Consider the following 14,319-nt stretch of genomic DNA (forward strand, 5'->3'; position numbering starts at 1 on the left):
GGGACGGGATCGGGACGGGGCGAGGGTTTTTAAAAATGCATCCCACTCGGGATTAATCCCGGTTGGGACGGACGGGATCGGGACGGGACGGGACAAATTCCACCTTCCTATAAAGTTAAATAAAAACCTATATTTTTACTTTTTCATTAACAAAATAATATTTAATAATGAAAATTTAACCAAAAATACATATTATGTTCAAAATATTATAATTTACCATTATTATTTGAATTGATATAATTTTGGAGTTATTAAAAACATAAATTAGTTTCATTTTGATACAAATATATAAGAATTTTTTAAGTTTTCATTAAAGGTGCGACGGGACGGGACGAAGTGGGATAGAAATTATTCGTCCCACGTCCCATCCCACTATTATGAAACGAGACGGGATCGGGACGGGACGAACGTTTTTAGACCTCCGTCCCGTCCCGTCCCTACGAATTTCAGGACGGGATCGGGATTTCCATTTTTTATGCCCACCCCTACACTTGGTCCTTAATTTTTTAATTAACTTGTTTGAAGTTATAGCTTACTAGAACTTTTGAAAGTAGTCATGACTCATGAAAAAAAAAATTTATGCATTGATATGATAAATCTAAAAAATGGGAGTGCAAAGGACCAGTAGTTTCATTGCTAATAGCAAGCATCATTGTCAGAACTGATAACTCCAACTCGTACATGGACATGAAAGCCTACAAAACACTCAAAAACACTACCTTGTTTGAAAAAAAAAAAAAAACACTTCCTTATCTCTGCACTGTAGAAACAATGAAAGATCAAACTAACCCAGTATCACTTGAAACTCAAGCCTGGTAGAAGTCGGAAAAACATTAGTATAGAGAGTAGAAACACAAGTTGTCCATCCACAACTTCACTCAGTGGTGAAGAGGAATGATCCCCCCAAACTGTTTGATACCAAAAGGCCCTGAAATGATGGAAATAGAAGGCCACAACCAGTAAATTGAAGTTCTGTCAACACTTTTGGAGGAAGCTTCTTCTGTTCATGATATTAGGTAATGTTTGTGGTAGTGATCATCCATTGCGTCCTTATTCTTTCCGCTCTGTTCATATCAAGGAATTTGAGGGAAAATAGATGGACCAAATTATGCGAATTGATGTCTGCACTCTGCAGTGTCCAGAGTTTAGCACAAAAGCAAAAGCCTTACTTTTCCTTCAGTAATCACCACAAAGTTTCAATGAATCGAATCAGTTGTTAATTGTGGAGCAAAAAAGAATCGAGGCAAATGGAGGGGGAACGAATTCAATTCATCAAACAACTGTACCATATATGTACTAAAAATATAAATAACTTTTCATTAAAACCCACAAACATGACAATTATTATGCGTGTATGAGGTTGTGTATTTTTAGTATCCAAGTTAGTTGCAAGACTTATATTAGTCATGTTGGGGGAGCACGAAAAGACGATGAAGATATCAATATAATTTATTGGCCAGTGGTCTGTTTCTCACACTATATGAACCCTTGAAACGTTTAATCAAAACGGGGACAAAAAGGGACAACACAGAACCAGATCCTCAATACAAGAGAAAACATGACAATCCGTGCATAAATAGTCATGAGAATATTTATGCACGGATATTATAAATAACCAATTGGAGAGCAAAGCAGCAGAAGTAGTTTCATTGCTATTAGTAAACATAATTCACATACAGTAACTGATAAGTGATAAATCGAACTTGCAGACATGAAAGCCTATAAAATAAACACTATCTTATCTCCTTATTAACTGTAACACCGAAAACAGTATCAGCATACGAGATAGCCGGCACAGGCAAAAGCCCTGAGCCCTCGTGTTGGTTTGAGTAGTTATCCTTGGAGAAGAAGAGTGACCCCGAACGATATTGTGCACCCTATAAGCCCCATCAAAGCCAAGAACGCGTACTTCCTATAAATGATGAAAACAAAAACAGTCAAATCAAAAGTTCATCGTGCATCATCAAACATATGTAGATCCTAAATGTAAAATGGGGTCCCCTCCAACTATACACCATGGACTGATTGATATATTAGCTCGACCCAGATGTCTCTGTCAATTCTTAATCGAAATAATTTACCTTGAAACCCAGAAATGGAGTCATTTTGTAAGTGTAGACATAATTGAAATATTACATAACTGGGTTCAAAGATGGTGGTAAAACAAAGATGGAAACAAACCCAATAGAGAGACGCTTTTGTGGGTCGCCGGTGGAGTAGCCTTGGAAGTAGAAGAAGCGGGAGACGGTGTAGAGCAAACCGAGGGAGGCAGAGATGCAAGGATGCCTGAGACCACCCAAAATGAGGAAGACAAAGAACAGAGGCAGCATTTCAAGAGAGTTCTGGTGACCTCTCTGAACACAGTTGAACACGTTGGCGTCTTTGTTGTCGGACTCGGATGCATACATGGTTGGGTAGAACACCTTGTACTTCTTCCTTGCCAACCCCACTTTGGCGGCCATGAAGAAATTCAGGAAGCTGTACAGGACAGCAACCAGAACCACATAGCCGTAACCTTTAGGGAGCAATTCCACGACTGAAGAAGAAGAAGAAGCCATTTCAGATCTGCTGTTAAACTTGAAAACCGAGTTGAGATATGGATGGAGATTCTCTTGGGGTTTTCCTAGGCTTTATACCAAGTTCCCCGACTTTTCCTCCAAGGCAGTTCTGTATTTTAATTGTAAATAAAATCATTCGGTAAGTAACAACAAATATATGATACAATTATGTTCACACCGTCACTACTTTATCATAAAATTTATGTTCAACTACCATTAGATTTACATCTAAAGATTAATAATAAAATAATTCAACTTTAAAGAGATTTTTCTCACATTTGAGATTTACATCTAAGAGTAATTGAGCATGAATTCTACGGTCAATTAGTAACGACTGAACAATACTCATATATGATATATGAAGTGGTTGATGGCAAATAATCACATGCGGTTGAGTGGGTAAGAGTCTTGGTGTGAGCATCTCTCATATAGAAGTTTGAATTCTGCCAATACTAATCGGAGTTTAAATCTTAATTTATTTTTAATACGTTAATTGGAGTTTAAATCTCAATTTATTATTAATAATTAGAGGAATGAAGAGTTCTAACATGACCCTCGGTGCAGATTATTTGCGGTTGAAGATATCGACGTTAATTAGATATATATATATATATATATATTTGTTGATGACAATTACAAAGAAAGACTACTCATGGTACATATAACAAGTAGACAAGGAGATCCCAATTTTGTTTCTTTCCTAATAGTAAACCTCTTGCGGGAGCTCAAGACAATTTTTTAATGGGCAGGCAAGAGAGGACTAGAAGATCAGTGCATAAATCATCTCCTTTGTTTTCTAGCAAATCGACTACAGGCACAAGGTGAAAATGTTATATACTTTGACTTGATTTCTAATATCAAGCTAGTCTGGTTCTCCAAGCAATTCTAGAACCTTCTGGGTTAGATCAAATCAAAATTTGTATTACAATTTTCAGTTTCACAAATGAAATACCATTGACCAAATAGATGACAAATGCAAATGACAATTTCGCTCACCCCTTAGGTCATCATTTTCTGTTCAATTTCATTGCAAAAGGATATAACGATATAGAAATGAGCTTAGTTTTGATGGCTATATCTACTTGGGAATAGTTATTATGGTTCTCCCTTCTTGACCACCATGAACTTCCTATTATCCTTGCTGCCACAAAAACTTGGAGTTACATTAGAAGGTACACGTGTACAACTTTGTATGAAGATTTACTCACGGGGCTCTCAACAATTATGAATAAGAGATCGTTGGAGGTGGTCTAAAGTTTTGATCGATAGATTAACTACATATTCTGTTGATCCCTGGAGAATTAAAATACTGAGTGGATCATGTTTGTTCGTAATATCTGAATTTCAATTTATATTATTACGGCATATTTATCAGGCGGCCAATTTCGTAGTAGATCGCTTGGTAAACCTCACACAAAATTTATCTGTGCCAACTATTTGGTTCCACTATTTTCCCGGTTATGTGTACCCAGCTTTTCACTTGGATCAATTGAGAAGAGGTGTTCCTAGAGGTCCTATTGTATTCAAAGTTAACAGGAATAAAAACGAGCTGGGTTTTTTCATTACCAAAGAAGTAAATTGACAATAATAAAAACATTTTTGGTAAAGGTAGATTCTAGTTCCACCTCCATATCTTCTTTGTATACCCTCTCTAAATTTTTGTAAATATATTTTTCCTTTTATGCCCCTGGATAAAATAGAGGGTTTGTTGTTTCTTCTCTCAAACTGCTCCGTTCAATGTTAGGGATTATGGTTGAAATTTTTCCTACCCTTTGGTAGATACGGGAGCAGGCAATCTGGGAGGTATAACACTTGTATGATTACCCGAAAGAAATGGGGGTGAACCAAAAATCGGCTGGAACTTGATTATTAGGCAGCTAAACCCAGATTTTGAATAAGGGGCAATATAATGAGCTTCGATACAAGTTGATCAAAGAAACAAGATTGTGACTATTGTGGAGCAAAGCAACACAAACCTACATACATGCACCTTGGCGGCTTGGCCGTATAGGGCTTGGCTCATTGCCTTTGCTTCTCCGAGAGAGAAGCTTCGAGCTTTCATTTTTCTAAAATGGCCCAATAGGAAAAATATGTTTACAAAAATTTAAGGAGTACATATAACATATATAGAGGTGCAACTAGAATCACCATTTCGTTAAAAAAAAAAAAAAAGCTCCTGCGTTGTCACCCCGGCAAGGCTAAAGACAAAGTAACAAAAACAAATTTAACAAAGAACCGAGTGGAAAAGCACTACAGTTACAGAGGAGTCAATCATACATTATTATAAATTTCTCAAAGCTTCCCATCCCGAATAAAGCAACAAGACAATGATGTACTTCCACCTTCAAACTCCAAACGAAAAGATTTTAGCATGTAGTCTTCATCCTTTTAATTTCTGGAGTCTCCGTTCGACTGCGAAGCAATGTTTGATTGCTTGTAGGAGTCTTCCCAGTTTTTTCCATCGAAGTACTTAACCTCAACGTAGGTTAGTGTTCCGGGATCTACACACCTATATGTGATTGCAACCCCATCAGGGTTTGACCGTGGATAATAAAAGGAAGTTATCCCACAGACCTTACAGAATGTATGCTTTGCTGTGTGAGTGCCAAAGCTATAAGTTGTAAGAAACTGTTCAGAATTACCCAACAATTCAAATCTTTCATAAGGGACAACGAAATGAATATTACCCCTCATAGAGCAATTCGAACAGTTGCAACTCCAAGCCACAACCTTAGTAGGTGCTTGAACTCGCCATCTTACATTCTTACAGTGGCATCCACCGTAATGCATTGTCATCTCAGACGCCATGGCTATGATTATAATTCTTTAACCGTTCTAATGAACCCACTGTGCACTTTGCTTCACCTGTGAGAAAATTAGCAACAATCAATAAGAGTATGCCTTGAATGGAATCTAGATATGTACTTGCACATGTTTCCTCTATTTTCGATTCAGAAACAGCAGATTGTTGATACGTAATACATAGATGTAGTTAAATGGTTCCATAACTGATAACAAACATGATATAACATACTAGCCAATGGATATAACATACATGCAATAACAATAGTATTTAACACCTACAGATAGCTGTACGAGTGCATAGTTGTAAATGAGTAATTTGTAATATGCATAATTGCAAACAAAAAGAAATATATCAAAAAAAAAAAAAACATTGGCGCAGAGATAAAAGAATGAAAAGATCTGCACTATTGTCATTGAAAAATAACGTACTGCAAGTTCTCTAACTGAGATCTCTCAAATTGTGAAGACCTTGTTCTAGATAAATGCATGTCTCCAACATCCCATCAAGAAACTCCTATAGATAGCAATAATAGAACATCGTTCTTATTTTATTCCTTCATCATTGTATACAAGATATTCTACAGGTACGACAGGAAATCCAGCCAAGAACTATGTATCCATACCTAAACAGTAAGCACTCAGCAACATGCAAGCCTTCAACTAGATAGTTGACAGGATGACGAGGAAATGGTGAAGAAAACTATCATATTACAAAGTTACATCTCCTAGTACAACTACCATGCCCAACTGTCTTAGAGGAGTTATAGCAGAAGAAAACTCGTAAAGATTAATTTCCAGACCTCTATGGCTAAAGTACAAATTCCCAGACCTGAACACAAATACAGTCTACGGTGAACAGTTATGCTTACAATTGTTTCGTAGACCCAGCAATTAGACAGGTAAATGAAACTAAAAGTACATCTGAGCAAAGGAAAAAAAAAACAGAGAATTGAATACAGATGATACTAAACCTTACATAAATACTCTATCTTATAGGCCTAAAGTGTCGCAATGTCTCTTAGAAAAGAAATATTTTTTTGAGAACCTAAACTTTTCCCTAATGGCTGATGCTAACATCAGGAAGCAAAATGGAGGGGAATACTTCATTTTTCTTTGAAAAGAAGCAACTTTTGTTGGCAAAAAAATGCCAGAACAAAAGTGGACAGAGTGGACAATAGAGAAAAGCAGCAGAAGTTTGAATAATTTCAACAGAAGCAGCTAGGATAAATAGAAACCAGCCTACCCGAAACATAAACCCTATCATAGTGTTACCTGGCAATCTTGCAACATATAAGAGTAGGTGTGGTTTTTTAAAAGCCACAGAAACCAGAAGGCTACTGAAACAAAGGTCAATCACTGGACCCGAATCTTACTCTATACTAAGGTTCATCTACCATTGCGCCTGTGTGTAATCTTCTATCTCTTTCCACTGGAGCATACAGATTAGAACCAACACACTACAACCGCCTAATAACCTTGGCATTCCTTCCCTATTATCAAGTGCAATAAGGTTTGACCGATTGAGCATGGGAGCCACTCCAATCCAGCCTGGCTATCCTTAATCTTTTCTGCTTAAAAATGGAAGCAACTATACAATGCACAGAAACATGATTCATTTCACTCCCCTTAATTTCCCACCTGACACACCTTGAAAATAAAAGCAACAGCCCTCTGAACATATTTATGTGTATTCATCCCCTCATGAGAGACCCCTTTTGGAAAGAGCTGCTAATATGATTTCCTTTTGGAGAAAGAAGTATGACCCCTTAGCTGGAACTTCATTTTTCCAAGTACGAATTGCTGGGGATAAACTTAGCTCTAGTTTATCATAAAAAATATGGGAAGAACTTGTAATCTGAAAGACGAGCACCACAAGCTAACGGATTACATTTCTCATCCACTCTCAAAGCTATCAAAATGACTCTCTCCAAGAACCCTTTAAATCAACTTGCTCGAAAGACAAAATAACGATAAAAGAGTGCTTTGTGCATCTTCATCGTTTAAAAATTCTGTTAAACAAGAATTTCAACTCAGTGGAACCTTTCATAATATGAGAAAGCTCAACTCGAATGTATATCGTGAACTCAAACTTTAGGTAAAATCTCAATGTTCCCCAACATATAAAGGTCTACAATTTTTTTTTCGTTTGATACAACTCAGAGCATAATAAATGCACAAGATATCTAACAGTAAGAATTCCAAGACAGAAGAGTAAGACAAAGAAGAAACCCAAAAGCATAGCAATATCAACTAAGAGCTGCAGTCAATCCAGTCATATAACTAGAAATCTGAACAAAATGAACCCTAGAACCCAAATGAATCCTATCAATTCTGATTATTTAACCTAATTTCCCAGATGAGAGTCGGAATTTTACATAGCAAACAAATTGGGAGACACCTCCTTCCTCTTCTACTCCAGTAAACGTTCCTGTTCTCTTTGTTTTAAAGAAGAAGATTATGCACAAATTACTATCCTATCCCTAATCTCCGACTTGGAAGACAAAAGAGTCAAAGGACTTTCTCGGGAAATGACTTCCCAGTCAGAGATAAAGTTCTCTCTCTGTCTCTCTCAGTGTGATAATGGAAGATGGAGTTCCAGAGAGAGCAGAGAGCGAGAGCTGAAGCCGAGCGGTGGCTGAGCACGGCGGTGAAGCTACTGACGACACGTGACCTGCACGGGACTAAGAGCTTCGCGATCCGCGCCCGAGAGTCGGACCCGAGGCTGGGCGCGGCGGACCAACTGATCGCCGTGGCCGACACGCTCCTGACCGGAGAGTCACGGATCCACAACAACCAGCCGGACTGGTACGCAATTCTTCAGCTGTCCCGCCGCCGCACCCACAGCCCTGAGCTCGTCGCGACTCAGTACCGCCGGCTCGCCCTCCTCCTCAGCCCTCAGGCCAATCGCTTCCCTTTCGCCGATCAGGCCTTCCGCCTCGTCTGCGACGCCTGGGCCGTGCTCTCCAACCCCTCCAACAAGGCCTTCTACGACCACCACCTCAACTCTCCGCAAATGCATGCACAACAACCGCCGGTTCCGGAGAAGAATGGGGTGAGTTGTGAGGCTGGGTCGGCTTTCTGGACGGCGTGCCCTTACTGTTATCACCTCTTCGAGTACTCGAGAGCTTACGAGGAGTGTATGCTGCGATGTCAGAACTGCAAGAGGGCCTTCCACGCGGTGGTGATATCATCACCGCCTGTGATGGACAATGGGGATACCGGTTTCTGCTGCTGGGCGTATTTCCCGATGGGATTATCACCCACTGGTTTGAAAGATACATCAAATTGGTCCCCATTTTCAGCTATCTTTGCTTGCCCGTTGCCCCCTGCCAAGAACAGAGCCGGGAGACCTAAGAAGGCTGCTCCGGGGCCAAGGGTCTACATAGAAGACGACGAGGATGACGCCTTTCTCAATGACATTTCCGACCCCAGCGAGGAATCCGATGATGAGTGGCACACTGATAAGAGGAGGAGGACGAGGACGAGGAGGAGCAAGAGAAAAGCTTCCACTTGCGCAACCCCGGCAAGAGCTTCCGAAAGAATAAGGAAGGTGGCTCAAAATGTCGCAGTCGCTAATGGCGCTGCTGATGCGTCTCCGTGCAATGGGGAGTCCAGTAAGAGGGTGACTGCAAGAACGCCAGGTGCGTCCGCATTGGGGAAATTGGATTTGAATGTGGAGTTTAGTAATAATGAGGTAGAGGAGCCTGCTGCTCAGACTGCGAATGGGGAGGAGGATAATATCGAAGGGATTGGGTTCTTTGAAGGTCTTGATGAGTTCCTGAGCAGTCTGCCCTTACTCAATGTTGTTGGCGATAACAAAGGTAAAAGCTAGTTAGTCTAGATTAAGAGCTTTTACTTTTTCTCATTGCTCCTTTAGCTGTTGTAGTTGCGCTTCGGAAGCATGTTGTATTGAATGGTGAAGAGCTTTCAAGTATTTCGTTTAATGCATCTCTTATCTGTAATCTATCTTTAGCAATGAAAACTTAATCTAACTTCGGCTCTTGAAATGGTAGTTTGGTTCTGTACATAGATATCTTGTGATGCGAGGTTGGATGTAACATATTGAGTAAAGCACCATATTAGACAAACATGTAGAATCAGTTGTGGTGATAAAATATGCAGAATCTTTTGTCAAACACATTTCTGTTTCAGATGTCTGCAAGGCCATCATTTCTCTTTATCATTTTTATGATCTACATTAAGGATTTGTTTGTGAGCTTTGGATAGGTTGTTAAGTACAGGAGGGCGAAGTTTTGCTCAAGTTGAAATGTGAAGACTGGTTTTCATTAGCTTGTGATTCAAAATTGGTTCCTGTTAAGTTTGATTTACACTCTACATTTTACAAAGATGGGTAGGGGGAGGTTCTTCTCCACATTTTCGCCACTTACAATCGAAGCAAAAGCAAGTACAATTTCTTGTTCTCCATTTCATATTGCTGAAAAACTGAAAGAATATCAATGCCACCGTTGAATGCTCATGCCAACATGAGTACTGTATATCACCATGAGTACAAAGAGCTTAATTTTGATTTTACAACAGAGGTCGCTGAAGAGTTTAGAAGCGATGATCCAGTTTTCCAGTTATAGTTATATGCATGATCAGTAAAATCGGACTTAATCTTGTACATGTGATCAGATTAAGTAAGGTATGCAGAAAGAGATGAATCATTTGAGTCTACAATGGAGATAGAAACCCAAAAAATGAGTGACAAAAGGAAGAAATTAAGAAACAAGTCTAATTAACCAGGAAGTTCCAGAATAGAACCACTTGGCCATAATATGCAAGCCAAGCATCAATGCCGCTTAAAGAGGAACAATTTCTTCCTTTTATCATCGATTTTAAACTCTTTGGTCTGTAAACAATTTGTAATGAACTAACAATCACACCATTTGTACTTGCTGGTACTACTGACAGTGATTTTGCACCGATCTATGTGATCACTGCAAATAGAAGCCAATAACTTCATTGAAAATATGATTGCTACATTGCAGATAAAATATAAACATGATACAACTATGTTTCTGTAAATATGATTACGAAAACAATACATCTGATTTACATTAGAGTGAGAGAGGTTCCACCATGGAAATGGCTTCATAACAAAAAAATCTACATGTACTAACAAAAACAACTACAATCTGTTAGAATGCTGATCATCACTATTCTACCACTAGAGAGCGGTCAGCTAATCTTCATCATTAGTACCACTAAAGTCAAATGACTTTAAGTATGCATCAAAGTCGTGTGGAATATCAAAGTCGAGAGGAATATCAAAGTCTGGGGCCATCAACAGATCGATATCATCTTGATCAAGAAGCTGCTGCTGCTGCTCAATAGGATAAGAGTTGGAGGCTTGATCTTGCTGTTGCTCTTGTTGATATTCTTGATGCTCACTAGTTAATGTTGTGTATTACGCTGTGACGATACGCTTCACTACTCGTTCACAAGATATGCCGTGCTCCTTGTTCCGTTCTTGTCACAAGTAGCACAAATCGTCAAAGTTGAGAACACGGCGGCGTGGTCTTGAACTCTCTGATGCTCAAGTCAGGTTGATAATAATTTATGCAGAGTAACAGTGAGTGGTTTTGTTTGCTTACCTTATGAGATCAAGGGTTTGACCTTTTATAGTTGAGTTGAGGTAGATCAATCACTCATTTTCTGATGTGGGACAAAGTCCAGTTGAGGTGTTCTCTGAAGCCTTCTTAGGGATGCGCGTGAGGGCGCGTTCGTAGTCGGTTTGAGCCGCGAGGCGGCTCGTTGCACGGCTAGTGCGGTTGGTTTCCTGTTGGTACTGCGAGACTGGGCTATTTATGCGCCTTAGTGTGTTAATAGTTGCGCTGATTATGGCGGACATAAGCCTATGCCAACAAGTCTCCCCAAGTTCCCAATCTAGGGAGGCAATTTCTTGACTGGGGAGTTAAAATTAAGCATTTTTCCATAATCAGCGGTGGGTCCCGCGGACCCCCTCGGAGTCCCCCCACTCCCCGGTTAAGGAATGCCAACGTTGCGGACAGTGTATCAAATTGTGTGGTGAGCCTCTTTGGGTGTTGTTGTTGGTCATGGTGCGTCCGCCATAGCGTAGTAAGTCTTTACACATAGGGCGTCTGAATGCTATTTTTGAGCATAGTCCGTCCGTCATAGCGTAGTAAATCTTTACGCGTGGGACGTCTAGACGCTATCTTTGAGCGTAGTGCGTCCGTCATAGAGTAGTAAATCTTTACGCGTGGGACGTCTTAGATGCTAACTTTGAGGGTAGTGCGTCCGACATAGCGTAGTAAATCTTTACGTGTGGGACGTCTTTAGATGCTATCTTTGAGCGTAGTGTATCCGTCACAGCGTAGTACATCTTTACGCGTGGGACGTCTTGACGCTATCTTTGAGCGTAGTGCGTCCGTCATGGCATAGTAAATCTTTACGCGTGGGACGTCTTTAGACGCTATATTTGAGCCTAGTGCATCCGTCATGGCGTAGTAAATCTTTACGCGTAGGACGTCTTTAGACGCTATCTGTGAGTGTGCTTCCGTCATGACGTAGTAAATCTTTACGCGTAGGACGTCTTTAGACGCTATCTTTGAGCGTTGTGACGTGGGCCGAGAGAGGTGCGATTCGCGCTGTGGGTAGCACGTGTTGTACATGCATTGGGTGAACGTGCCATGGACGGTTCAATTTCAGGAGAGGGTGACGTTAGTGGTTGCAGCAGTTATTGCATACGTTTCCGAAGCGTCGTCTCGGTAACGCATGTCACGTGACTAGATCTGGGACGACGCCTTTTGGGTCAATGGCTAAGATGCGAGTAACGTCTCTCTCTATCAACGGCTCGATTACTCGAGATCAATATTAACCCTGTAAGCATCGTTAGTAGTATAAAGCAAGAGGGTATCGTTCACAAACCGGGGATCCAACCAGGGTAAAGATTCACAAACATTTAACAACGAATTCATAAGAGATATAAAGATGTGATATAGGATCGGATCAAGAACATAAAAATAAATCTTAAACTAATATATACATGTGATCAACCAACCAACACATAAACATCACCAAACAAAACATCACAAGTAGCTTCAAAATCATAATCTCATCCTATGCAAACACCGAGCCTTAGCGGACAAGTATTGAGTGAACAAACAACAACCTAATGCCGAACTAGGTTACTTAGCGCATCCCTAACTCGAAACATGACCTGGTAATCCTATCTTAGCGCTTAGAAATTACAAAGTAACATGCGATTCTCAATCTTACCACTTCATTGATTCATTTCTTATCTAATTACTTAGCGCATCTTAGATAACAACGAATCATGATTAATTCCTCGTGATTACTAACAAGTCAAGCATGTCACTTACTTTAACAAGTTACAAAATCACTTAAGAATCCTATATGCAAAACTAACTTAGCGCCTTGAATCACATATATTTAATGCACAAGAAAGAGAATCATTAAATCATTGAATTATAAACTCACGACATCTACATAAAAATCATAGAAAACAAAATCAGAACTACTTTATAACATCTTGCAAAATCGTAAACTACATAAGAGTATTCCACAAATTCGGAACTAGCCAAAAACATAAACACAACATCACACAAAGAATCCAAACCGAAAACATAAGTGAAGAAGTAACGAGTTACACTTTGTAAATCTCCTTAGCAGTATCAAAACAAGGCAGCACGACTTCAACTTGAATGACAATCCTCGGCGTAGCGCTTTGGATCGAATGGAATGAAAGGAAGATGGTGTTTTGGCTTGAATGGCTTTGAGGATGATGAGTAGTGTTTAAAGCAGAGCTTTGGCTAGTCTTGTGAGTAAGGTTGATGATGTTTTTCTGTGAAAATGAGGTGCTATATATAGAGGAATAAACCCAAGGGAGGCTGGCCACAAAGTCCACAAAGTTGAAACCAAATTTGTCTAGATTTTCTCAATTCGGCAGATCTGACCTTTGTCCCTTGTTCTGGCCATAACTTTCCCTATAAAATAGATATTGAGCTTATTCTAACGGCATTTGAAAATCGACTCCAATAGCTTTTCATCCATATGTCATAGATTTTCTCAATCATTTTGAGCTGTCCAGGGGAGCCCGTCAAAGTTGGATGATCTGCACTACCAGAATTTTGATTTCTATAAGGATTGGACATTGATTGCATATCTTCTTTCTCTTTTAATGCTGATTTCTTTTGCACAAATTTCTTCATTTGAATTAGGGAGGCAGAAAAAGTCTTTAATTTTTGCAGCCATGTTTGATTTTTCTTACCTCTTCTCATTAATTTGCTATATGCCTTCTTTGACTTTCTTACATCTTCTTATTAATTTGCTGCATGCCTTATTTGACATTCTTTGGTGCATGAATTTATGGTGATTTTGATAGATATTTTTGCTATATATGCAGGATAAACAAGGTCCCAAGTTTCCCTCGTAGCCCTTGGATCAAAAGCAAATCAATGGCTGAGATAATTCCGCCGAGCTCACTGGACCTCCGAGTAATGATTTAGTCATATATCCCTGTAGGAATAAGATATTAATTTGATTCCAAATCCTACAGAAACTAGACTCACACATCTTTTTATCCATATATGGTACGTCTTCTAATACGATCGGAGCTATCTAGAGGACCCCGACGAAGTTGGACTACGAATCTTGACAGCATTTTGATTATTGCATTGATTGGGCTTTTAAGTGCATATTCTTCTCTTTCCTTGTGGAACTAGGATTTCTTTCATTCTCTAACATGATTTGTATTTCCTAATAAGAATAAATACGTTAGAAACAAAAAAATATGAAAGGATGAATCCTACTCGAACAAGGAATCCTATCTCAACAAGGATTCTTAACACTTAGCACGATTTCATCATCAATTCACTCAAAAGAAACTAAAACATACTAAATAAGAGGTAAAAAAGAGTAAGAATAGGGCATAAACACAATAAGAACGTCACACTTTGTGCTCGTATCAACA

At 39.4% G+C, this 14,319-nt stretch overlaps 3 protein-coding genes across 6 annotated transcripts; 1 reads left to right on the plus strand and 2 right to left on the minus strand.

Annotated features, from left to right (window-relative positions):
• Positions 1 to 1,624: 1,624 nt before the first annotated feature.
• Positions 1,625 to 2,617, minus strand: LOC126804965 (uncharacterized). Its single transcript, XM_050532034.1, has 2 exons — positions 2,182 to 2,617; positions 1,625 to 1,912 (listed from the first exon to the last, which is right to left on the minus strand). The coding sequence occupies exons 1-2, from the start codon at positions 2,556 to 2,558 to the stop codon at positions 1,834 to 1,836; spliced, it is 456 nt and encodes a 151-aa protein (XP_050387991.1). The 5' UTR covers positions 2,559 to 2,617; the 3' UTR covers positions 1,625 to 1,833.
• A 2,146-nt stretch (positions 2,618 to 4,763) lies between these two features.
• Positions 4,764 to 7,762, minus strand: LOC126804966 (uncharacterized). Of its 4 annotated transcripts, XM_050532037.1 has the most exons (3): positions 5,987 to 7,732; positions 5,793 to 5,877; positions 4,764 to 5,423 (listed from the first exon to the last, which is right to left on the minus strand). In XM_050532037.1, exon 3 carries the CDS (start codon positions 5,364 to 5,366, stop codon positions 4,947 to 4,949), a length of 420 nt encoding a protein of 139 aa, XP_050387994.1. In that variant the 5' UTR covers positions 5,367 to 5,423; positions 5,793 to 5,877; positions 5,987 to 7,732; the 3' UTR covers positions 4,764 to 4,946. The 4 variants fall into 4 exon arrangements, with proteins under 4 accessions (XP_050387994.1, XP_050387997.1, XP_050387996.1 ...); XM_050532040.1 differs by lacking the exons at positions 5,793 to 5,877; positions 5,987 to 7,732 and adding an exon at positions 7,739 to 7,762; XM_050532039.1 differs by lacking the exon at positions 5,793 to 5,877 and having other exon boundaries at positions 6,737 to 7,732.
• A 188-nt stretch (positions 7,763 to 7,950) lies between these two features.
• Positions 7,951 to 9,566, plus strand: LOC126803782 (uncharacterized). Its single transcript, XM_050531524.1, has one exon. It carries the CDS (start codon positions 7,951 to 7,953, stop codon positions 9,193 to 9,195), a length of 1,245 nt encoding a protein of 414 aa, XP_050387481.1. The 3' UTR covers positions 9,196 to 9,566.
• Positions 9,567 to 14,319: the final 4,753 nt, after the last annotated feature.

This window comes from Argentina anserina, chromosome 1 (genome assembly GCF_933775445.1).
Source record: "Argentina anserina chromosome 1, drPotAnse1.1, whole genome shotgun sequence".
NCBI lineage: Eukaryota > Viridiplantae > Streptophyta > Magnoliopsida > Rosales > Rosaceae > Argentina > Argentina anserina.